The sequence below is a fragment of the Cavia porcellus genome, unplaced genomic scaffold (assembly GCF_034190915.1).
Source record: "Cavia porcellus strain 051 isolate PalLab524CR breed Dunkin Hartley unplaced genomic scaffold, mCavPor4.1 scaffold_6, whole genome shotgun sequence".
Taxonomy (NCBI): domain Eukaryota; kingdom Metazoa; phylum Chordata; class Mammalia; order Rodentia; family Caviidae; genus Cavia; species Cavia porcellus.
In genome coordinates this window covers 25,210,001-25,232,778 of record NW_026947489.1, presented here as the reverse complement: position 1 = coordinate 25,232,778, position 22,778 = coordinate 25,210,001, and the positions used below count along the sequence as shown (strand labels likewise).

Here is a 22,778-nt window from a genome sequence, read left to right as displayed (position 1 = left end):
AGAAAGGTTCCTATATAGGTTATATGGAAGATGTTGTAGGAAAAATAATTTGTTCTGTTTGACAGAGTTTGATTCCCTTTCCTTTTTTTTTTTTTATGGTGAGAGTCTCTTAACCTCAAGGCCCGCCTTCTGGCAGAATTGGGATTGAATCTCCCTGGCTTCCTGAAACTGACAAGGCCTTCAAATTCCTAGTGGCTCACGTGTGCACACGTGTCATAGTTGAGGAAGCTAAGTCTCCTCCGAGGCTGCCGCTGAGTCTCACCTGTCAGCACGGTGCTCTGGCCTTGGCTTGGAGATACCTGGAAGAGGTGAGCAGGGACCCCTGCGGCCCAGCCTGGGGCTCTGGGACACAGGCTGAGTGATGGTCTCTATCCTGCCACTTTCGATGCTCAGAGAGTCAAAGCTGGTCATAGTGCCATTGTTCAGGGATGTCACCATGTGTGCAAAGTCACCGTCCTTTGGAAGTCTCTTGGAGCTTTCCTCCTGGGTCTGGATTCGAGCTGCGGGGAGAGGGAAGATGATGGGAAGATGATGTCTAGCAAGTGCCAGATTCAGGCTTGCTGCAGTTTGGATTTTAACTATGCTCCAAAGGTTCATGGGTTAGTTAAAATCTTGGTCCCAGCAGGTCACCATTAGGAGGTAGTGGAACCTTTGGGAGGTCTCGCAGTCACAAGGGATGTGCCCTTGAAGGGGATGGTAGGAACTTCACTCTTTCTCTATTTTGCCAGGTGCTGACTCACTCAGAACAATGGGCCACATGATCACAAACTGAAACCTCTGAAACCATGAGCCAAAAGAAGCTTTCTCTCTTTTAAGTGGACCATATCTAGTATCTGTTACTGTAACAAAGGAAGACAGACACCAGACTGGTTTATTTCCAAGAGTTTCATAACTACCAACAGCTGAGTCTACAAACACCCAGGTACTCTTACAAATGCAGCAGCCCATGGGCCATGGGCATTCGGTAGCCAAATGATTTCATTGCACGTTACAGCAGAGGGTGTAGGAGGAATGAAACCTGAGATAACAGCACACCCTTGGACACTTCCAAGAGGCTCATTATCTGTATGGATATAGGAAAACTCACATGACAGTTTCATTTGGAAAGAGTTCATGTGTGAGAGTCCATAGGTTTGGAACCACCCAGTAATCAGGGCCAGCACAGAGAAGACAGAGAGGGGCATTTTACCAGACAGAGCTAGGCTTCTGCAGAAAGTACACAAACAGGAATGAGCCTCAGGGCATCTGCCAATCACCGTGCTACTTCTCTGATACTTTAGACCTTCCTTCTGAACAGATGGGAGGTCATATGCAGGCCTACCATGATGTAACAGTTAACCACTTAAACTGGTATTCGTAGCCTACACTTCATTTTATTGTGCCTAGTTAACTGGGAAATGCCAGTGTTGGCTGTAAGGGATCATTGTGGGTATAGTGGACCTTAAATTACCTTTTTGCCCTATTTTTAGATGTCTGTCACTTAAGAAATCACACCATTATGCATCAGAACATACTTACCTTCTAACATCTGGGCAACTTTTTTCTTATCTTCAGATCTTGCCTAAAATGTAAATGATATTCACGTTTGATTTGGACTCAGCAGTAAAAAGCAGTAAAAAGTTTGTGTTCTTGGAAAGGAAAAGACTTTCCTGTCATTGTTTATAGTTTGGATGCCACTAGTCCCTCTCCCCCATCGAGTGCCCGGGCTCTGTCTCTTACTTGAGTAAATAAATGCAGACACCTAAGGGTCAAAGCTTTGTGGCTAAATGATTTCAGTCAGCCACAGCTGATTACTCAGCCCTGTTTAAAGTCGGCCAATACAATTGAGTTTCCCTTATCTGAAATGGTTGGGACCAGCAGCATTTTGGATTTTTCCAACATGTGGAATATACACACATGTACGATGAGAAGCTTTGGGGTTAAGATCCCTGTCTACACATGAAATCGTTTGTTTCATATGCACCTTATACACATGACTTAAACTTTTTGCACCATTTTTAATAATTTTGGACATGAAACAAAGTTTTGTAGTATAGAATTTTCCAACTGGGTCATCATCATGACACTCATATTATCAGGTTTTGGAGCATTTCAGATGTCACATTTTTAGAAGTCTGCACACATCCCAAAGGAGGCCGTGCAGATCAACAATAGTAAAGATATATAGGCAAAATGCCCCTTGCAATGAAATTCTAATTGATTTTTCATAAAACTAGTCTCTATTTCTGTGCGTGAACTGATACTTAAGGGAATTTCTCTTTTTAACTGAAAAGGGAGAAAAATCTTTTTGCATGGGGGTTGAGCAAGATGAAAGTCAGGCTACAGTGGAATCCAGTGTGGCTAGGGAAGGGCAGGTTTGCTGGACCTGGAGAGAACCACCTTAAATCTGGTGCCCTGGGTACTCCCTTAGCCTCTCCAGAGCCCCCAGAGAGCCTAGGGTTTGCAGAGAAGGAAACATCCTGGAGGTTTGGGGTGGTATTTGTCTCCTTCTGCCAGATTAGAGAGCAACTGAGCCCCAGCAGGGAGAGAATCTCACAGCAGCCAAAACCTAAAGGACATGAAGAAGGTGCTTCTGGGCTTGGTGTAGTTACCCAGGAACATAGAAGTGCTCAGGTCCTTAGGAAGGGCCTTTGCAGAGGAGGAGGATGAGCATAGTAACTTGACCTCAGAGAGTGTGTGCCTTGCTGTGCATTCTTAGGAGACCTGGGGGGAGGGGTGTTGTGCCATTAAAGAAGCCAAGAACCGTAGCAGCTGTGCTCTAGTGCTGGAGAGTGCTCATCAGATCCCTGAGGCTGCGGGGTGGGGTGGGGAAGGGGGTGGGAGCAGGGGTGGTAGAGTATGGGGAATACTTGCATTTTGGATCTGTACTCTGAGCTGCTGGTTGCTGAGCTTCAGGGAGCGTGCGATGCTCTGCAGGTAATAGATGAGCATGCTAGGACAGAAGTACACAACAGTGAAGACCTGGTTTCCAGGCCACATCACTGCTCAGCTACTGGCTGTAAGAAGCAACCTCAAGCTAGAAGCGGGCTTTGCATCAACCCCTCCATGAGAGCCCAAGGAGGGATTGCTTTCCTCTTTCACATGCTGCAGCAGCCCCACTGACTCAGAATTCTGCTCTGGGAGGGCAGCAGGGAGGGTATTCGGCCTTAAGGCAGTAGTTCTGGCTCGCCTCACTCTGACTCTTCCTTCTAAGCCCAAACAATCAGCACTACTTGGCTACATTAGGAAATTCCTTTTTAAGATCTTTAAGTTCTGCAAAATACCCATGGCAGTAGCCACAGTCATTGCCCAAATGCCGTTGCTGATCAGTAGTCATCCCGATGACCATGAGGTGTCCCTCTCCCCTACTGAGATCCCATGGTTGTCCCGCTGCAGCACAGAGGCTCAAGTGACTCTGGCATATGGTTCAGAGTCTCAGTTTAGATCATCAGGCTCTATAAGCGATTTCTGAATGAGCTAATTAATTTCACATAATTATTGGCAAGCAGTGGCCAGGCATGAGGCAGTCCCTGGAGGCTGGCAGTGTAGTACTCACAACAGCAGCAACACAGCAGGCAGGATGACCACAGGGCTGCTGAGGTGCCTGACCACAGCACTGACCCATGTGGGGAAGTCATTCTCGATTGTTTCTGACACGATGTCATAGATTTTTTCTTGCCCGCTGTGAGAAAGAGACATGTAGCTCCAGAGTTTATTGCTTCTGGCAGAAGGATTTCATGAGACACCCAAAGATGTCTGGATGTTCAGCTCAGCTATGAACCTAGAGCTACATACCCCCCTCCAAGTAAAAGGCACACAGCTTTCCTAAGATGATTTCACATGAAGTAGGCACCTGATGAATATGCAGGCATGAAGCTGGGGTCAGTAATCACATGGCCTGTCTTTTAATGGTGCACACAAAGGTAAACTTACATATATGTTATATCAAAGCTAATTAAATACTAGGTGGTCATGACACCATGAGTTTCAACTATATCGTGCAGAATAAAAAATGATGTGGACCATCTTCTAATAAAGCCTTCTGGGTTTTGACCAGGTAGAGTTTCTCTCTGGCCTGGGCAGGGCTACTTCTTTTTCTAATTTTAAAAGAGCTGTACTTTTTCTTAACATTAACTCAGAGATGATTTTGCCTAAAGACAGCCTGCTCTACCTAAAGGCAGCTCTGATCTTGGGTTTTCAAGATGCCGGTTTGAGCTACTTGTATGCTATTTACCTGTGCTGCAAGCCAGGGAGAGAATGAGATCAATGTGACTCGATTTCCCCACAGATTGCAGCTCAGTGAGCTTACCTGAAGGGCCCGCAATTTAGGGACGGCTTGTACCGCACGATAGCAAAGATGGTGGGCAGCATGCACAGAAATAGCATGAATAGGAGCATGGCCAGGTAGAAGTTGTTGGACCTGCAAAGACATCAGACATGGGTGCTGTGCGCATTCCAGAGCTGGGTGCAGCATCTCAGGACTGACAAGGAAGCTGCCCCTGACTCTACACAGGGAGTCTTTCTCAGAGCTGCTGAAGGATGGATATGCTATAGGTTCGTATGTATAAAGTACTGAAACTTGGAAATCAGGGCTCAGAGGAACATCATGGTCCCTGCAGTCCAGTCTCTCCTCTAACCAGATGAGTACCCACTCAGCAGAAGACAGAAGAGCCAGGGCCCGCCTCCCAAGGCTCCCACCCAACAAGAGCAGGGTATGGGAAAAAAGCTTAGAACTCTGCCCACCCTCCTGGGCCCTGACCTAAGGCTCCTCTTTCCTGCTCTCAGCTTGTCTCATGGGGTTTGCCTCTTTCTTTAGGATTCTTGACTCTATTATTCTTGCTTGAGATTTGTACTCAGTATCTTAACCTCCGAGCTCCTGAGGGCTCAGGTAAATGTTCCGCCCTATTACACTTTGGTTCCGGTCCCTGAAGCCTTGGGTTGTCTGAGCCTGGTTACTCCAGCTCCCCTCAGTATGGTTCAGACCCACTTGGATTACAGGACTCTGAGCATGGTTCTGCAGGGGAAGACACAGTCCCTCCACCTAGCGATGGTTGGCAGTATGATCAGTGTTGGCCACTTCTCTCTCTCCTTCTCTGTCTCTGACTTTGTCTCTCTCTTTCTCTGCACTTGACTAGGAGTCTTGGTGAGAACACACTAAGTAGTGTTACAGGGTGAGCATGTGTCACCTCCAAATTCATGTTAACACTTGGCTTCCCTGTGGGGTTTTGGACTCTTGGGCCTCTACCTTCATGAATGGGATTGACATGATTATAAAAAAGCAAGTTTGGCCCCTTTGCCTCCTTGTTTCTCTGCTACCAGAGTGACAATGCTTTTCCTTTTGGAAATCGTGGTGATTAACGCAACTTGTTGGAAGGAGAGGCTGGAGTTTCATCAGTCACCAAACCTGCCTTGATTGCCCAGCTCTGGAACTGTGACCTGATACATTTCTGTTCATTATAAATGACTCAGCTCAAGGTATTCTGCTGTAGCAGCACAATAGACACACAAAGAGTAAATATTCACACATATATAAAGCACATCTATGTAAACAGACAAAACATAAATACCCAAATGTATGGGTACGTATGCATACCCAAATGCATGTATGGGTCCTGCTTACCTCTTGGAAACCACTGCTACTGACAGACACACACAAAGTGGCATAATGAACCTCACTGGGTTCATGATGTGCTTTGAATTCACCAACATGTTTGAAATGAAAGTCTTGGAGAAGAACCAGTGTTACTAAGCCCATGCGACCATGAGAATGTTGGTGTAAACCTAGTGGAAGCATGGACAGTTTGGACCACTTTCGAAAGGTTTCTGGATCAATCTGTCCAGCAGAGGTAAATATATGTGTGTCCTGCTGCCCAGCAACAGCTCTGCTGTGTGTGCCCCTGACAATAGACACTTACAGGAGTACCAAGTACATCGAGGACAGCTCCCAGCCGGAAGCAGCTCACACATCCCTGAGCAGCGGCACTGCGGGAGAGGGCGAGACACAGCTCCTCCACGAGATGACAGCCACAGTTGCCACACTGAGTGATGGGAACCAGACTCTGGGGCACACCGTGACATACTCATTTCTACCAAGTGAGGAGCTGGGCTAGGCCCACTATACTGTGGAGGACCAGGGTGACGGGAAGAGAGGAAATAGGGGCTCCTGGGTCATTCGTGTCCAGGTTTTTGATCTGAGTACTGATGGTATTCCGTTTGTGACAATTCATCAAGCTTAACATTTATGGCTTGTGCGTTCTTTTCTAAATGATTACCAAAAAGCTACAGTAGGAAATTTACAAAGATGTGTCATACTCTTGAGGGGAGTCACAGTTAATTCCAAAAGTGCAGACTGGGAAATGGGTGTAGCTGGGAAAGAGGAGGTGGCAGGCCTTTGACAAGCAGAGGATGGAGGATGAGATCTCTGCTGAACCCAGGCCCACCGCCCACTAACCTGGAGGCACGGAACACCTGTTGGTGGGGTGCATTGCACGTGAGCACCGCCCAGCTCCTCAGGTACATGAGCCCGATGAGTTTGAGGACGTTGACCGCAGGCAGGCAGGGGGAGAAGAAGGCGCCCATCCTGCAACCAGTGGGAGGTGGTTGGCATGTGCTTTCTTCTGGTGCATCTTGCAGGCTGCACCCAGGAGCCCGTGAAAACTATGGCTCTGAGGCTTTGGGAATTATATTCCATGCTTAAAGGATTGGAGAAACCCTACAGGTTGGAGACCCTGACTCTCCACGTTCTGGTATTAAAACTAGACTGTCCATGGGGTGGCATTCATGTTTTTAATTATCCCTTTTGTAGAATGCTTGTTTCTCTTAAAACAAAGGAAGGGTCCTCCTCCTGGGAGCTACACTTTGGGGCAAGCTCCAGAGTTTGTTTGGCTGGGGTGAACACTATGCTAATAGATCACTATCTTTTAGGTTTAATTAACATATATTGAGCATCAACTTTTAGTGATCTTTATGCTAAGGATCCTCATATATTTCCAGCTCATTTAATACTCTGCAATGATGAAACAAAAGGTAATATCAAAAATTAATAAATAAGAGTGGCAAGTTAAGTAAACGAAGCAATTTTCTCAAAGACTTTTTGCTGATAGAGGGGAGCTCCTATGTCATCTGTTACAGTTTTGAGAATTACAGTACTGAGCCAAAGGAAAAGAATTCAATCTTGCCAGGAAAGCTGGTTGGTACATGAATTCACCCAGCAAATAAAGTCAAATGTGGAATGAAACCGGGGACACCTAATTCTGAGACCATTTATACTGGACATGCAATTGAACAAACACTTAAGGAATTGACAGATAAAGGACTACGTCTAATGAAAAAAAGTCTTTTCAAAAACTGGTACACGGTTTCTTGTGGCAGGCAGGAATGGCACTGTCTGTGTGACACTAGGTAAGATACTCAGCTTCTCTGGGCCTCAGTCTCCACATCTTTAAAATGCAGAAAACATCAGCAGTGACCTCATGGCTTCACAGTGCAACATTAAACCAGTTTCTGATAAAAATGCATGGTATCTAGCACATATTTAAAAAGCGTTACTTACTTTTAATATTGTCTTTGTGAGGATGTTTCACAAAACATAATGGGCTACAAGAACATAGAATTTGACTGAAGCAATATTACTTTTTACCTCTTAATTCTTGAATTTCAGGGAAAAGTCATTCCTCCCTTCAATCTCCCTTCTCTTCTATTGGCTCTAACATTTGACCAGGACTAATAGTGGCTTAAAAATCAAATGTCCCTTGCTCCAGACTCAGGCTATTTCCTTCATTGTTTCTTCCCACAAGCTCCTTAGAAAAGCATTAATAAAATTGCTATGCATATGAAGTAGTTCCCTTGCAAACGTCCTATTTATCATGACTGTGTTTACATTGGCTTTGCCCCATTCTGACTGGTCAACGTCTTAGCCCAGACAAGATGTAGCAAAGATAAGAGTAGCTGTGATGCCTACCAAATCATTCCTTGGTTGTAGACTAAATGTAGCACATTCTCAGCTATTTTGAATTCCCCATATTCAGGCTGTAAGAGTAAAAGAATTTCTGCCGTAAACACAGAAGTTGCATAGTCTTTTGCAGACATTAGTTAATTACAGTTACACACCTGAAATGCTTTACTTTTACAGAATCCACAGGTTGCTGCCAGCCAAAGGTGAAGGCTGGATGGAGGAGATGGAACTCCTTGTGCCCCCTCCCCTCTTCCCTCTGGTACTTTCTCCACCATACCTGATTGTTTCCCAGCCTAGGCTTCAGGAAAGGCTGGATCTAGTCTCAGGAACCTCCCCAAGGACCTAGTATTTCACTTACAAACTTGCTTTCCAAGTCCCAGCACCAGTAGTCACTTAAGTAGCGAACAAAAAGTCCTCGGAAGAAGTCTATCAGCAGGATGCTGGCTACCGTGAAGAGCATGTCAATGATGGACAACTTCAGCATCTCCTGCAACAGAGGATGTCTTGGCTGCTGCCCCAACCTGCCCCGCTCCATCTCTTCCTCCTCTCTGCTCCTCCCCAGGATCCAGCTAGGTAGAGTGGGGACAGAGCGGGGCTGCTGGCTCATACAGGTGCTCAGTGAATACCTATATGATGCTGAGTTTGAGTGTCAGACACCTATATGTATGGTTGAGTTTATATTTGATAGCCAAGGCTCCATAGTCCCAAACAGGGAAGAATCTAAAGGTGAGGTTCCAAGCCATAGGAGACTCATTTCTATGGGATAAGATCTCCCTGTAGAGAGTCTCTGCCCAAAATTAAATAGCAAAGGTCAAAGACAAAATAACTAAGGGCACAGATTTTGAAAAAGACTCTGAGCTTGAGTCTTTATTCTTCTCATTGTCATTTGTGTCCTTGGGCAAGTTTCTTAACCATCTGTGCCTCAGTTTCCTCATTGTGTCTATGGTGATGATGATAAAAGTCTTACAAGGCTACTGCCTGGCACATGGTTACTACTGCATAGGTCTTTGATCTGAGTGTTACTAACTTTGAGACCTGGAGAGGCACAAGTTCTCTAGAAAATAGGGACAATGATGCGTCAGAGAGCTGCATGGGATGGGTGAGGACATAGGCATGGAAGGACTTTGTAGAAATAATGGGAACCACCTGGCCCACGTATGTTTCCCAGCACTGGCCTTGCAGACTCTGGTTGTGCAGCGTGGTCTTGTTGGCCTTGTTGAGTGGCACTGTGTACATGGGGACCTTTGTCTCCTCCAAGACCCACGTGCCATTTCTCCCTGCTCCAGACTCAGGCATGGGCCACTTCCCTTCTCCAAGGGCTGCCTCGGAGGTGAAGAAGATGGAAGAATCTACCCAGGCATTCGTGCTGTTTTTTGAGGCTACTTCCTGTGGAAGGAGGGAAGAAGGGAAAGACAAAAGAAAGATCAGGTTGTTTATAAATGTAGATGACCAGGGACCCCACACCAAGGAGAGTAGTGCTTTACTTGGGAATAATCCCCTCTCTCTTTCTCCCCCTTTGTCATGTAACAGAGATATGTAATGAATATGTAGGGTCAGAACCTTCAAGGCAACATGTGTTGGTCTCTCCTCATCCTCACGAGAGTGTCAGGCAAGGATGACTACCTCACGCCCATAAGAAGGCTGCAGCTTAGTAAGTGGGAGGTAGATGTTCAAGACCTTGTTGACGGGAGATGAGCAGGAAACCAGGTCTGCATGACCTCAAAGCCCGATGCAGCAACAGGACTCTCTATGTGGTCTCTTCTACCTGTAAGCCTTCAGATCTGGTGCTAGGATGGTTTCTCCTGGGCAAACCACTCTCAGAAATCACTCTTTGCCCACCCCACCAATTGGGGTGTCCTCCTAAACAGAGGAGGCTGGAGGTGGACACAGGGTATCTGGGTTAAGTGTGGAGATACCAGAGGAGCTGGGACAGTGGGTGGACTGTCCTTATTGCTTTTTCTAGGGTCATCTGCAAGACAGGAGAGTTTTTCCGGATGGGACTCAAGGAAATAGTTTAGTATACACCAAGAGGGTAGACTCAAGAGCCCAGTCCTATTCCCAGAATGGCCACTTAACTGGCCATGGGTCTTGGCCTCAACTTCCTTAGCTGAGCACTGGGATAATTTTTCTGTCTTTTCCTTGAGTTTAGGACATGAGGAATGGATGCTGTCAGTGATGGCGACCCTGGAATGTGGGAGGTGGCAGAGGCAGGTGCTCACCTGAGTGCTCATGCTGTTCACTTTGTCCAACAGGGCAATGATCAAGCTGTAGAGATTTCCCAGATACAGCACCAGGACCCTGAAAGCCACAGGCCCACCTTGAGCACAAGACCCCCACATCCAATTCCACGGACCCACAGCCACCACACAATTCTAGACTGTGCTACAGTGGGCACCCAGAGCCCTCGCTGTTGAGGGTACCCTGATCAGGGTAACAGTTCTTTCTAAACTGAGCCCTCATTATTCAGGTTTAATGGCAGTGTTGGCACTTCGTGATAATGTGTTTTGGGTTGCAGTTTGGGCTCTCCTTTCTAAAAGGTTCACCATTACTGTTGTAGATGATTGCGGAGAAACTGTGGCTACTGCACCACACTGGCATTCTTTAAATTGCCACGGGGCATTAAAGTGCAGAATTCGAGATCTACCCTACTTCAGGAGAGCTTCTCGGGAGGGGAAGTAGGAGGCCTTATCTATCCTTTCAAGGGGGTTCTGGGGGGCCCTCCTTGGATCAGAGTTTTAGAACACTTGTGTGGCAGAAAACATGTGAGTTTAGGAAGGGGTTCCCCGTAGGGCTGTGAATGAAGCACATGTCTCTGTGCTCTTCCTCACCCCCTGGCAGCCCTGTGAAGCTCAGGCATCCTGATTCCTACTTAGAGGTCAAAGGAATAGAAACAGACAGCACTATCTGTCACTGCTCGGTTTACAAGGTCACAGCAAGTCAGGACTAAACTTGGGATCCCAGTGCCTTGTGTTTGTGCCTCAGGCCAGACACCAGGGGGACACAGAGGGCCTGAGAGTATAGCTATAGCATCCACTGTGGGTGACCAGAGCCTGCCAGACAGCCTCTGTTGGTGAGTGACAAACCTGGTGTTGGCCTCCTGGAATTGGGAAATTTGGAAAGCTGTGTGGGATAGTCCAGGATGCTTCGGTCCTGTGGGAAACCATGGTGACCTGAGCCTAGGAAGGAGGTGGCAGGCTCCATGTGTGTCCCTGTGACAACAGTGAGCAGGCTGAGGATCATGAGTCCAATGCCAGTGGGTAGAAAAAAAGCTTTATGTTGGAGAAAAAGCTCCTAGTGAAAATAGGAGTCCACTGTCACCAGAGGTGGCCTTCCTCTCCTCAGGGGAGGGCCCTGCTTGTGCACAGGCTGGGGGCATCTCCAGGGCAGACTGGGGCTTTCTACTGCCCTGCAGAACTACCTCCTGGGTGCTGGCTGAGGGGCGGGTGGAGTCTCTTACTGCTGCATGGCTATTTTCACTTCGCGTTGGATGAAAGGCCAGTGAATTAGTGCAGCTGAAATAATGTGCCCATTCCTGTTACCAGAATCAGCCCTAATTTGTCTGGGCTAAGTCTCTCCATGCCTCTGTTTCTCCAGTTTTGCGCATGAATAATGAGGCCAATCTGTGTAATAGGATTGCTGTTAGACCAAATGAAATAATAGAATTGATTCCACCCCATGCCCGTCAGGGAGGCAAGCTGAGGAAGGCGCTTCAGTCCCCTGGGTGGAGGAGATGCAGAGCAGGGCAGAGCAGAGCAGAACAAACTAGCTAGACCTTCACCCCGGATTTACCTGGGCTCTGAGGTCTGGGTCAGCTCCTCGCTCTTTCCGGTCCTAACTTTCTATCTTTGAAACGACAGTTGGGATTCAGGGATTGGGGAATTGCAACCCTCAAGCCAGCCTTACCCTGGTCTATTTTCGGAAATAAATTTGTGCTGCAGCCTGGCCCTGGCCTTCTGTTTTCAAATTGTATGTGGTTACAACTGGAAAGTTTAGCATTGTGACAGATGGATGTGCAGGAGCCACAAAATGTAAACTATTTAGTCTCAGGTCCTTTGCAGAATTGTGATGCCTGTGGGTTCCCAAAGGGAGGAAGTCTTCCCAAAGTGCTTGGTGACCGCTGGCTCTGGAGGATGGTATTAGATCTCCCAGGAGAAAGCATGGTGAACTGGCTATGCCACCTCCCACTGCCACTGCGGGCCACAGAGACTTTGTTAACCCTGCTGGCTTTGTTAGGAAGGGGCCTCACCGCAGGGAGAGGAGCGAGACTTTCAGGACCGAGTCCTTGCTAGGAAAGACAGCACTGTTCTGACTCCCACATGTGACTGAGATGTCACCACGAACACAGGATACAGTTACCATCCATTTCTTTACCCCAGAGGGTCCTGACAGCTCCAGAGGCCTCCAGTGCCTTCCAGGAGGATCTCTACTTTGGGGAATCATCAACAACATATATACTGCTCCTCTTGCTTCTGAACAAAACAATGTGGGTCTCTTCACGATTCACAGTCAAACCACAGGAGGAATTCAGCAATGAGGAAAACCAGACACGCATCCTGTCATCTTCTTGCTCCTCCCTTCTTGCCCCGCTCCTCCTCCTCCTCCTCTTGTCAATTGCCTGTGAATCTGGTTCTTCTGTACTTTGCATTGTGACTCCCTTCTCTGCCTCGCCCTTTTCTCTCCTGCGGTAACCCACTTTTTTGAGTTGCCCCCACAGGTGCAGCACTGGCTGTGTGTCGGGGACTGAAGACAGCCAAGATCTGGTGTGGGTCCCTCTTGGCACAGTGCCTACCTTGCCAGCTGGAAACGCAGTGTGGTCCGGGGATGGTACATCTCCAAGGCAGCGATGAGGTCAAAGGCAGACGGGGCCAACATGGTAACGAGGGACACCACCACGCTCACCTGTAAAACAGCGCTGCCAGGCTCTGTGCTCCCCAGCTACCCCAGCCTCATGCTCCTCCTCTGGGTCTCAGAAACCCTCAGGGGCTCAAAATTCCCTCCTGCAAATCTCCCCAGGCGCTGCTGATTCTGCTTTCCTAAGGCTGCTGGCTCCTGGTCCCTGTGTATTCCTCCTAAGGGCTTGAGCATTCCAAAGACACTCAGATGCCATCAGGGAGTTGCCAGCATCTCTGCCACATTTATCAATGTCCGCCTCATCTCATTTACACTTCCCTGCCCTGGGCGGAAGAGGGAAATAATTGCAATTATTACAAATGGAAAAGGGAAGGCAGGGGGAAAATTTAATATTCCTTTTCTATACAAAAGATTATCTAGAGAATTATGCCTGGCTTTTGTCTTTTTGCATAGCAAAAGAAAGAGAAGTTTTGGCTGATACACAAATGTTTCATCTAAAATAATAAGTAATTTCTAAATATATCTTTACAAATCTATCTATATAAAATTATATACCAATACAACCCATTTGCTTGACATAAATTAGAGGTACAGGAAAGTTTAATACAGTGTTAGATTTTGATATATTATTGTACACTGATAAATATGTATCAGATAAATTGATGATCATCTTATTATTTAAATCCTTTGATTTTTGAATCCCAAAGGATAATTATTCTCATGCAAGTGGTCTGAGAGGTAATTTTGTGCCGTGTCTGCCTTTCAAACTTTATAAGTAAATCAGATCAATCCTTCCAAACATCCATCTCGTAATAAATATTCTGAATTCTAAAACTGTTCACACCGCCCACTTAGTCATTTTCTATGGAGTGGGGAGATTATTTAGCAAATGAGGCCTTCATCTGAAGCTGGATCTGGGAGCATTGTTTGTAATTTAGAAATATGGAAAGTGCACATATCTGACATCAGGCACTGGTTCCCTGTGGTTCCCACTGGAATATAAGTCTGTTGTTAACGCACATCTGCAGGAGTCAGTTTGGAAGCAGAATGGGAGGAACATACAGGGATAAGCAAATCCTAGATGGCAAAGCCCAAAGACAGAGACCGGTGAGAATGCTGGGCAGTGTCTGTGAATCACAGCGCTCCCCTGCGCTGTCACCTGAAGCCTGCTGGTCCATGCCTTCAACTAGAAGACTGAACTGTTCCCCAAAGACTGTTTGCAAAACCCACTGAAAAGGCAGAGACTCAGCTGCATTTCTTGGAGTGGTGGGAGGCACAGGTACCCCACAGCCCTGGTTACCTCATTCTTCTCCCAGAGCGTCAGCTCCTTCTTTGACTGCTCCAGCTTCTGAGACCTGTCCACCACAAAGTAGATGAGATAGATGCTCCCGGCCAGGGAGAGCAGCACCAGGATGTTGGCGATGATCCTGAGGCAGACGGTCACAGCCCTGGGGGGGGGGGCAGGCATGGGGTTCTCAGAGCACTGCGAGGCACAGTAAAGGGACTTAGGGACAGAGACACTTCCAATGCTGAGGAACCACTTCTCCTCACTTTCTATGGGATCATCAATGAATTATACCTTCCACCAGGCAGCAATTTGGGGCTTTAGACAAACAAAAGCTGGTTTAGAGGCTGAGGATTTGAGTTCCAGCTCTTTGCTAATGAAACCTGAGTGCCGTCCTATCCATATTTACACCTGCAGGGAGAGGGAAGGATGAGGGATTCTGCCCATCCCTGCACACAGTGGCTCAGACATGGACCAGGTGTCTTTTTGGTAGTTTTTATTAGCTGTCTTTTCCCTCCAGAATGTAAGCTCTGACCTTTTCAGCTTTTTCAATCCTGTATCCTTGGCTCTTACACTAGGCCAAAGCACGTGTGGGAACTTCATATTTGACAGACGAACAAGCAAATAGAGCAGAAGCTCATGAGCTGGGACATGGGATTCATCCCTCTCCTCACGTGGTCTCACTTCTCATAAGCCTGGCACAGTGCGGACAGATCTCAGAGCTAGCACTGTTCTAGAAGCTGCATGCAACTGAAACACACTCACTTTTCCAGGATCAGGGGACACCCAATTGCTCTGACGCCTGATGTTAAGGCACCTTCTGCTGCTGTTGGCTTGTCTGACCCTGGCACCCCTGACAGCAGAGGCCTGGGCACAGGCCTGTCAGCGGTGGACCGGGGAAGTGACCCAGAAAGTAGGAGTGTAGTCTGGGTCTTGACGCAGGGAACTGAGCTGTCAGTGCAAGATGTAGGGGAGGTAGTTGAGGTGAGATGTGACAGCAGGCCCTGGCAGCCTGAAAGAGAGGCATGTTTGTCTCCTTCCTTGTGGTCCAGGGTGACTCCCTGAGCCTTCACCCTGCCTGCTGGCCACAGATGGATGAGTGTTATGTGGACCTGTGAGTCTGGCTCAAAGTGACCGAGAAATCCAGCACCAAGTATGAGAGAAGCCTGTTCCTGGTGGAGCCTGCCTGGCTCTGTCTGGCAGGAAATAGGAGAGGCCAAGTGTGTCCTATCTGCTCCGTAAAGCTCTGCCCCTGGAGACCTCACTTCCGGTCAGTCACTACACCTCCTTTCAAGTGTGTCTTAGCTCTTCATTTGCACAATGAAGGAGCACATTCCAAGGGATGTGCTGTCACTTGGCCAGGTGAAAACAGAGCCATGGTATTAAAATGCATGTTATAGTTACAGTTGCCAGCCTTAGTAGAAGGTGGTGTAGATCAAGAATCACAGAGGGCCTGGGATTTAGCTCAGTGGCATAAGCGCCTGCCTGGCAAGCACGTATGAATTCAATCCCTTGTACAAAAAAAAATCAGAGCCCTGGAGATAGAAAATGCTGAGAGAGAAATCCTGAGTGCCTCAAGTTGTCTTCCAGGCCCTCCTGTCTCCAGATCATACTGCCATCATTTCTAGGTCCCAGTTAGGAGGAATGTGGCCCCAGGAATGGATCCTGCCAGTCATGGTCCCTTTGCTTCCCTCGTGGTGGCTCCTCTTATGGCTGCACCAGCAAATGCATGCGGGGCCAATGTGATGCCGCCAGCCAAATGCCCACTGTGCCTTTTCTCTGCCCCTTTCCCCTGCATCCTGTCACCATAGGTGGCACTCTCAGAATGTCTACTGCACATGTATTTCCTCTGGAGAAGATGACAGGGTCTGCATATCTGGGGACTGCAGGTCATTCCAAGGTGTGGGATGACCCACCCTCTGGCCAACAGTCCTATCTTTTCATGTCACAGGAGATGGGGTCAGTGTCACAGGAGTCCATGACAGGGGAGGGCTGGAATCCCTGCTTTCTGAGTCCCTGTCTCTGTGGCTGAGTGTTTCTTCAGCTGTCCTTTTCTTCAGCAATCCTTCGCATGCTCTTTCTCCATGACAGACACTGACTGTGAGTGTGAAGACCCAGAAAGGATCTGCGAGGAGAAGAGGTGTTCTCCCACCAAAGACAGGACCGCACCCCGTCCTGGCTCACCTGCCCTCCATCCATCCTTTGGTGGCAGAGCTTCAGCCTCGCAGCTCAGCTCTCAGGTCTCCTGAAGGACTTCACACCTGGAAAGCCCCCTGGAAGGCTGTGAGCATGAACTTGATGCTATTTGTGTCTTACAACTTCAGAGATTTGTTTCTAAATACAATTAGTCCCAGCAGCATTCATATGTCTGCTTCATTTAGCAAATAGAAGTTGGCACTACGAATACCTATTTTATTATCTAAGTGAGTGAACAGGAAATGGTAAACTTCAGACTTCTGAGCCTTGCTGCAGCAGCCACGGAATGGGGAGTCACTCCTAAATGCTGCTACAATAAAGGCATGGGCTCCCACAGACTGCTCTAGTAGAGGGGGAAGAGTGGACGACAGAAGAGTGACTCAACAGTTATGAAAATAAGACAGAATGCTGGTTAACGTAGGTACCAAATTAAAACAAAAGTGTTCGATGAATCTAGCACATGGAAAAAATACTCACAGGTTTTTGCGTTTCTTCTTTTCCTGTTCTTCCAGGATAGCCTCCTTTAAGGAAAAACACCAGCAGCATCAGAAGCTCAGCATGATCATTAACTGCGGACCACTGGAGATAATGTAGCTGGCACTTAACACATCTTCCCAATGCCTACGAATTCCCCCTGTAAGCTTCCACTAATAGAGATGAATTTGATACTAGTGATCTCATAATCACTTGAGGAAAGGGAACTGGAGATTGGGAAAAGAGTGGAAGATGGGAAAACTGATATCTTGAAATACTGTTGTTTTTTTTAAACTAGGGCTCTAAGTGGTCTGTGGAGTCCACGGTGGCCCAAGGCTCTGACTGTTTTTCAAAAGAATGATATCGAAGATAAAAATAAAAACCCGTACCCCTACTTTATAGATAATTATTTACAGATTATAGACATGCACCATGGCAATAACCCATTAGGTCAATTATCAAACATAAGCAAACTGAAATTCTAAAGGGATGGAACAGAAGCAGTACAGGGAATCTGCGGTGCTCCTCCCCGCCCCCGCCCTGCTTCTCACTCTGATGCTGTTGACCACGGCCGCAGTCTTGCTCTCTGCAGCCTCTGGGTTCCCGATGAGGTAGTCCCAGGCACAGAACACGCGCCAGCAGAAGGTGTAGTTTTCCCTGGATGCGCTGGCCAGGCTCGTGCGGGAGTTCTTCGCCATCCTGCAAGAGAGGACCACAGGGTGATGGGCGAGCCCCGGGATAAGGTTCCACTCCAGGACGCCATGGCTCCAGGAGGGGACAGTGCAGTGTCTGGGACTGGCAGGCAGGCAGCACAGTGACCGTGTACTGGGCCAGCCTGTGTGGCTAGCAGTCCCACGGGTGAGAGCCCAGACATCACGGACCCCACTGGTGACTGGGGAGGAGTCTACCCCCTTGCCCAGCAGTGTCCCCTGGACCCTGGGGGTCCACTGGGGGGTCTGTCCCTCTTGCACACTGTGGCCCTTTAGATAGTGCATTTGAAAGCAGGAGTCCTGACTGCTCCTCAGGAGAAGCTGTCCTTGTGTCTGACACTATTTTCCCTGAAATATAGTATCTCTTAGCTCTATCTTCCTCCAACTTTGCTCTTAAATTAAACACGTACTACAGCATTTAAGTCTGCCAGGTGGAGCCCTTAGGCCACCAGGAAATGGTTGGTTTGCTTATTACTTGTATTTTTATCCTAAGCACATTGACCTGCTCTTTGCTAACATGCCCGGGGAAAGGAGCCTCTGTCACCACATTGGATGTGCTATTTACACAGAAGGAAGGAAGCCAGCTGGGAGGCAGCCACACACCCCCCCCCACCTGCCCATTTTACAGATGAGGCCCGGAGAGGGACCGTGAGCAGCTTAGGACTCACAGTGCTGTCCTGTGTGTTGTACCACCTCCCAGGGACAAGTTAGAGGTGGTGGCTGTAGGACAACACACACAGTCTGACCTGGAGCCAGACCAGGTAGACACACAGCCAGAGCAGGGAGCTCTCCTTCCTGCGCCCTCTGGTCTCCTAGGTTGCACTCTGCGACTCCATTAGCACATTACTGTACTGTTTTAATATTAGGTAAACTGGTAAGTGTGTGGCACTCGCATCTCTCCAGATTCAACCCAGGACCTGACCTTGGCAGTGAGCATGGGGACGTGCGCTCACAAGAGCAGGGGCCCTCTGGCATGTGAAATGATGTGATGCCCTTAACCTACAGGGTCACAGACAAGATTGTATCAGATCACACACACCACTGTTAAGAGCACAGATCTTGAGAAACTGAGCGGTCATACTTTTTTAAAAGAATAACAAAGCTGTAAGCGAACACGGCCATCCCCACCAGGAAGTAGGCAAGAGGCAGACGGTAGCCAGCTCTCCCGATCCTCCTCTCCCTGCCGTAGTAGCCGTAGAAGAGGACGGAGTACTGCAGGTAGCCCTGAGGGGACACCATTCCTGGTCATTTCTGAGAGGACAGCCAGGACCCTGCCCTCCCATGGGCACGCCAGCCTCACCCCGAGGGACCAGACGGTGTCCAGGTCCTGGGCAGACGCAGCCTGCTCTGGCGGGATGGTCTTCCTGGCCGTGCTTCCGAAGGGCTGACCTGCGATCAGCTGGCGAGAAATGGGTGTGTCAGCAGGGGTCCCCCCTGTGAGGGACCATATGGGCACCAGAGTTGCCACCCATGACATCTTGGGATGGATTTCTGCTAGTTCAACAGATGGAGAACTTCTTGTGGGCATCGAATTGGCCTGGGCCTGGGCTCTCTGGACCACACTGGCTTCTGCCAGGGAATCTTTGGTGTCTCTGGATTTCTGTGATGGCCATGAAAATGATGGCCCCACTATGTTTGTTGGATGGTATTTAGCTGGATAGTGGATTTTATCTTAGTCTGTGTTTGGCAAACTGGCACAGAGGCCAAATCCTAAGATTCATATGACCTAAGATCAACAAGGATTTTGGTATTTTTAAATGGCTGAGAGAAAAAAAAAAAAAAAAAGAAAAGAAAAACAGTGTTTGGGGACAAATTAAAAATTGCATAGAATGTGCATTTCAGTTTCCATAAATGAAACTTTGTGGGACTCTAGTCCATTTGCACTGGCTTATGTATGGTCTGCAGCTGTCTTTGCACTGCTGCAGGCTAGCGCAGGTGACAGACACTGAGCAGGTCACGAACCCGTACTGCTGCACGGCCCTCCAGGGAGGGGTCCTCAACCCCCCACCCCCTTACAACTTCCCCCGGAGGTAGCAAGGGCTGACATTCACGCTACTCTAACGTCTCCCTTGAAGAATCAGTACTTTTCTCTGTCTTGAAATAGTTCTTACCTCTGGAATGACAATAAAAGCACCTGTCATCATCGTGAGTACAATGTTAATGCCAAATAGCCATCTCAGAAATATGAAATAGGAGGCCACACCTGACCCAAAATGACCTAAAGAAGGCAAAATAATGAGAACACTTGACATTCAATTCTCAAAGTGCAGGAAAGTTTCAGAAAACAACACTGTAACTGTCCCTATACGAGCAGGGCCTAAGGAAGAATGTAATTAATGGTATGTGTGCCCCAAAATGGTAGTTTAGAAGGATCAAGATATCCATGAAAATTTACCACTTCTGTAGAAAAAGTTTTCTTTTAGCAAAAATACCTTTTGATAATCATTTTAATGACATATTTCTGTAAAATGCTCTGTCGAATTTATTATATTTCATGAATGTTAAGAAACAGCACCTTTTGAGAATTTGATGTATTTCTTTTTCATTAGACATCATCCCGAGAATTCCAGTGATTTTTTTGAGGGTCTTTTGTCTTAATTTCAAGGTAAAACCAGTTTGTTAGGTGTCAGCAAACTGGGTGAACCAGGTGGGGGCTCTTTGTCAATTTTTTGTACCTATATTTTCTAAACTGAACAGTAAAAAGAGCTTAATTCCACTTAAATATTTAAAATATTTTCTCTAGTTTGTTATATAACTTTAAGATTTACTTTTTTGTATTTGCATTTTCTTATCTATGTACTTTAACTGTACAGAACTTTCCTCAATAATCTCCTACCACACTTTTACAGTTAGACTGGTTCTCTTTTGAGATCAAATCATTGATAATTTCTTTAATTCTTTCATGGTTTCTAGTTGTATATTTAAATATTTCATGACATTTTAAAATGAAAGAGCCAAATTTACTCTTTGAAACAGTTACTTCAGTTGTTCCAACAATATTTATGGAATAATTTAGCCAGATTCTGATAATAGTCATGGGCTAAAAGTCCATGAATATTGCTACTGTAGACTGAAGTATTTAATTCTTTGTTTTCTAATTCCTGAGTTACGCGATGCTGTTTTGATTACTTAGCTTTTTACAATGTGTTTTTAACACCTTGGTCATACAACTTCATTTGCATTTTTCCTTAAATTTTTTTAAAAAATTAGTCTTCTGGCTGATTTCTTCCACTAAAATTTGATGACCATTTTGATAACTACTCAAACAATATTTCTATTAGCATTGCATTATACTTGTAAATGGGCTCTGAGAAGTTAGCATCTTCCAAATCTCACATCTTTCCAGAAGATTTTTGTATTCTGAGATCCAATTTTATAGTTTTTTTCTCTCGGAATTTGTTAGGTTTGCTCTTGGTATTATGCATATGTCTATGTGTTGTGTATGTGTGTGTGTGCGTGCTTTTGTGTAATTGTGGATGTGATTTATTTTTTCATGCTTTCTAAATGCTTACGGTTATTTTTCTGAAAATGTGGGCTTTCATATTGATACTTTGCAGCTCCCCACAATGCTATTTTATTTATTGTCGGTTTTTTACTTCATCTTTTGGGATTTGTGTGTCTGACTGAATGTACATGGTGGGAAGGATGGCATTGCTACCTAGGTATGTAGAAAGCCTGGTGGGTACAGTTTCCATTCCAGTGGGGACAGACCGGGGTCTCCCATCTCTGGGTCCCGCGTGAGGCTGGGCCATCCTTGGCTGTGTGTCAGGACCAGCACACCCCAACTGAGCTCAGGCCGGAACTGGCCATTAGTCCTGCTGTCACCACGTGAAGGTACTTACTCTCGATTTTCTTTATCCTCATTTCCCAGGGAATGAAGATGACCACAAAATTACAGGCCAGACGAGCAAACTTCCGCCACAGCTAGAAATAAAGGGCCAGTTAGAGACTGTCGATCAGGAGGACAGAATGGCTGGTGACATGGGGGTGGGGGTACAGAAGGCTTCCAGATGTATCCTGACTACTTCTGACTGTGGCACCCTTGGCTGTCATGGGCTCTAGCACCCAAGTGGCCCCCAGCTTCTCTGAGCTTCTGTCCTGGTGACCACACACTTGTGCTGAGGCCTGAGTCATGGGGTGTGGGTAAGGCACATATGATCTGGGGTCCTGGTTTACGTTCCTCCGATTGATCCTGAAGCAGGGACCAAGAACAGGGGTAATCACTGAAGGAATGGTTCCTAAAGCCAAACCCTTGATCTCGCCACAAACCTGAGGTAGCTGGGAGAGTGGACCCCAGCTAACAAGCTCTCAGGTGACGACACCTGCATCTCTGCTGAGGTCCAGGGGTCTAGTGCCCACCTGAAGATGAGCCCCATCTCGGTGTGTCTGGTGTCCTGCAGCACAGAGAGCTTCCTGGCCTCTCTCCTGGTTGAAGCTTCTATGGTTACTAATGCTGAAAATTTGTCTTGTGGGCTTAAAATGCAATTAAAGTTTACTTTTTTTTTTTCAGAATAAAGCAAAATGTGCCCTGACACTGGTTCTGCTGTCCAGCAGAGTTGGGAGGTTGTGCGTCTTAATACACAAATGATCTTGGTTTGTGTTGGAGGCAAATGATATCATTGCACAAAGGGCTACAAATGTGATAACCACACTCTGAGCTGTAAGACGGCCCTCAGCCCCAAGGCAGATCCGTATGGTAATATCATTGTGGAAGTGTCTGCTCAGGCCAGACGGCTGCTTGCAAATGACAGTCTGAATTTTATCAGAGGCGGGCATGCTATTTTCTACTTAGGATTTGAGAACCATCTCAAATACAGCCACTCCACTGCACGGATTCTCTGCAGCAGGAAGTAAGTTGTTCTGTTTCTAAAGTCTCCTCGCAATAATCTCTCATCTCTCTTATAATGTCTGTCCGTCCCACCTTGCACTGGCTCTGTTTTTCACACCTGGCTTATTTCCTTGTGGTGCAGAAGGCCAGACCATGACTTTCTGATCCTATCTCCTTAGCAGGGTCGAGAGCCATGCATGTTCAAGCAACTTTCAATGAGGGCTTGGGTGGAGCCTCTGGCCTGTGTCAAGTCCTAAAATCTAACAACCATGAAGTGGGAGGCCAGAGTTCTAGCTCCAGCTCTTCATCTGTCTGATGAGGTGACCCTGGGAAAGTTTTTTTTTTTTTTTTTGCTTGGTATCCTGTTTGTGCATCTGTGTAAAGAGCAGTAGAGTTCCGTCTGTGGCTTGCAGACAGCTCCTGATTCAGAAGATGAATCAGGGTAAAATGGACCACTTTCGCAGTGAGAACTGCCAGGTGTGCATTCCAGCCTCTGGTGCT

The 22,778-nt window shown here is 47.1% G+C and overlaps 1 protein-coding gene and 1 long non-coding RNA gene across 4 annotated transcripts in view; one reads left to right on the top strand and one right to left on the bottom strand.

Moving 5' to 3' along the window:
* Nucleotides 1–22,778, bottom strand: part of Tmc3 (transmembrane channel like 3) — a 37,054-nt gene that overhangs the window by 4,184 nt on the left and 10,092 nt on the right. For all 3 annotated transcript variants that reach the window (XM_023567430.2, XM_003475468.5, XM_063250119.1), the window contains 18 exons: nt 21,292–21,373; nt 19,561–19,667; nt 18,750–18,848; nt 18,531–18,673; nt 17,291–17,438; nt 16,743–16,786; nt 14,085–14,232; nt 12,723–12,832; nt 10,153–10,231; nt 9,080–9,319; nt 8,292–8,420; nt 7,940–8,007; nt 6,431–6,559; nt 4,289–4,399; nt 3,536–3,661; nt 2,854–2,932; nt 1,519–1,561; nt 263–500 (listed from right to left, as the gene is read on the bottom strand). In XM_023567430.2, coding sequence (XP_023423198.1) covers nt 263–500; nt 1,519–1,561; nt 2,854–2,932; nt 3,536–3,661; nt 4,289–4,399; nt 6,431–6,559; nt 7,940–8,007; nt 8,292–8,420; nt 9,080–9,319; nt 10,153–10,231; nt 12,723–12,832; nt 14,085–14,232; nt 16,743–16,786; nt 17,291–17,438; nt 18,531–18,673; nt 18,750–18,848; nt 19,561–19,667; nt 21,292–21,373 — 2,123 coding nt within the window. The remainder of the gene's footprint in view (nt 1–262; nt 501–1,518; nt 1,562–2,853; nt 2,933–3,535; nt 3,662–4,288; nt 4,400–6,430; nt 6,560–7,939; nt 8,008–8,291; nt 8,421–9,079; nt 9,320–10,152; nt 10,232–12,722; nt 12,833–14,084; nt 14,233–16,742; nt 16,787–17,290; nt 17,439–18,530; nt 18,674–18,749; nt 18,849–19,560; nt 19,668–21,291; nt 21,374–22,778) is intronic.
* On the top strand, nt 9,316–17,133 carry LOC134476389 (uncharacterized). Its single transcript, XR_010047984.1, has 3 exons — nt 9,316–12,806; nt 16,161–16,352; nt 16,778–17,133. It is a non-coding gene; the product is annotated as an uncharacterized LOC134476389 (long non-coding RNA).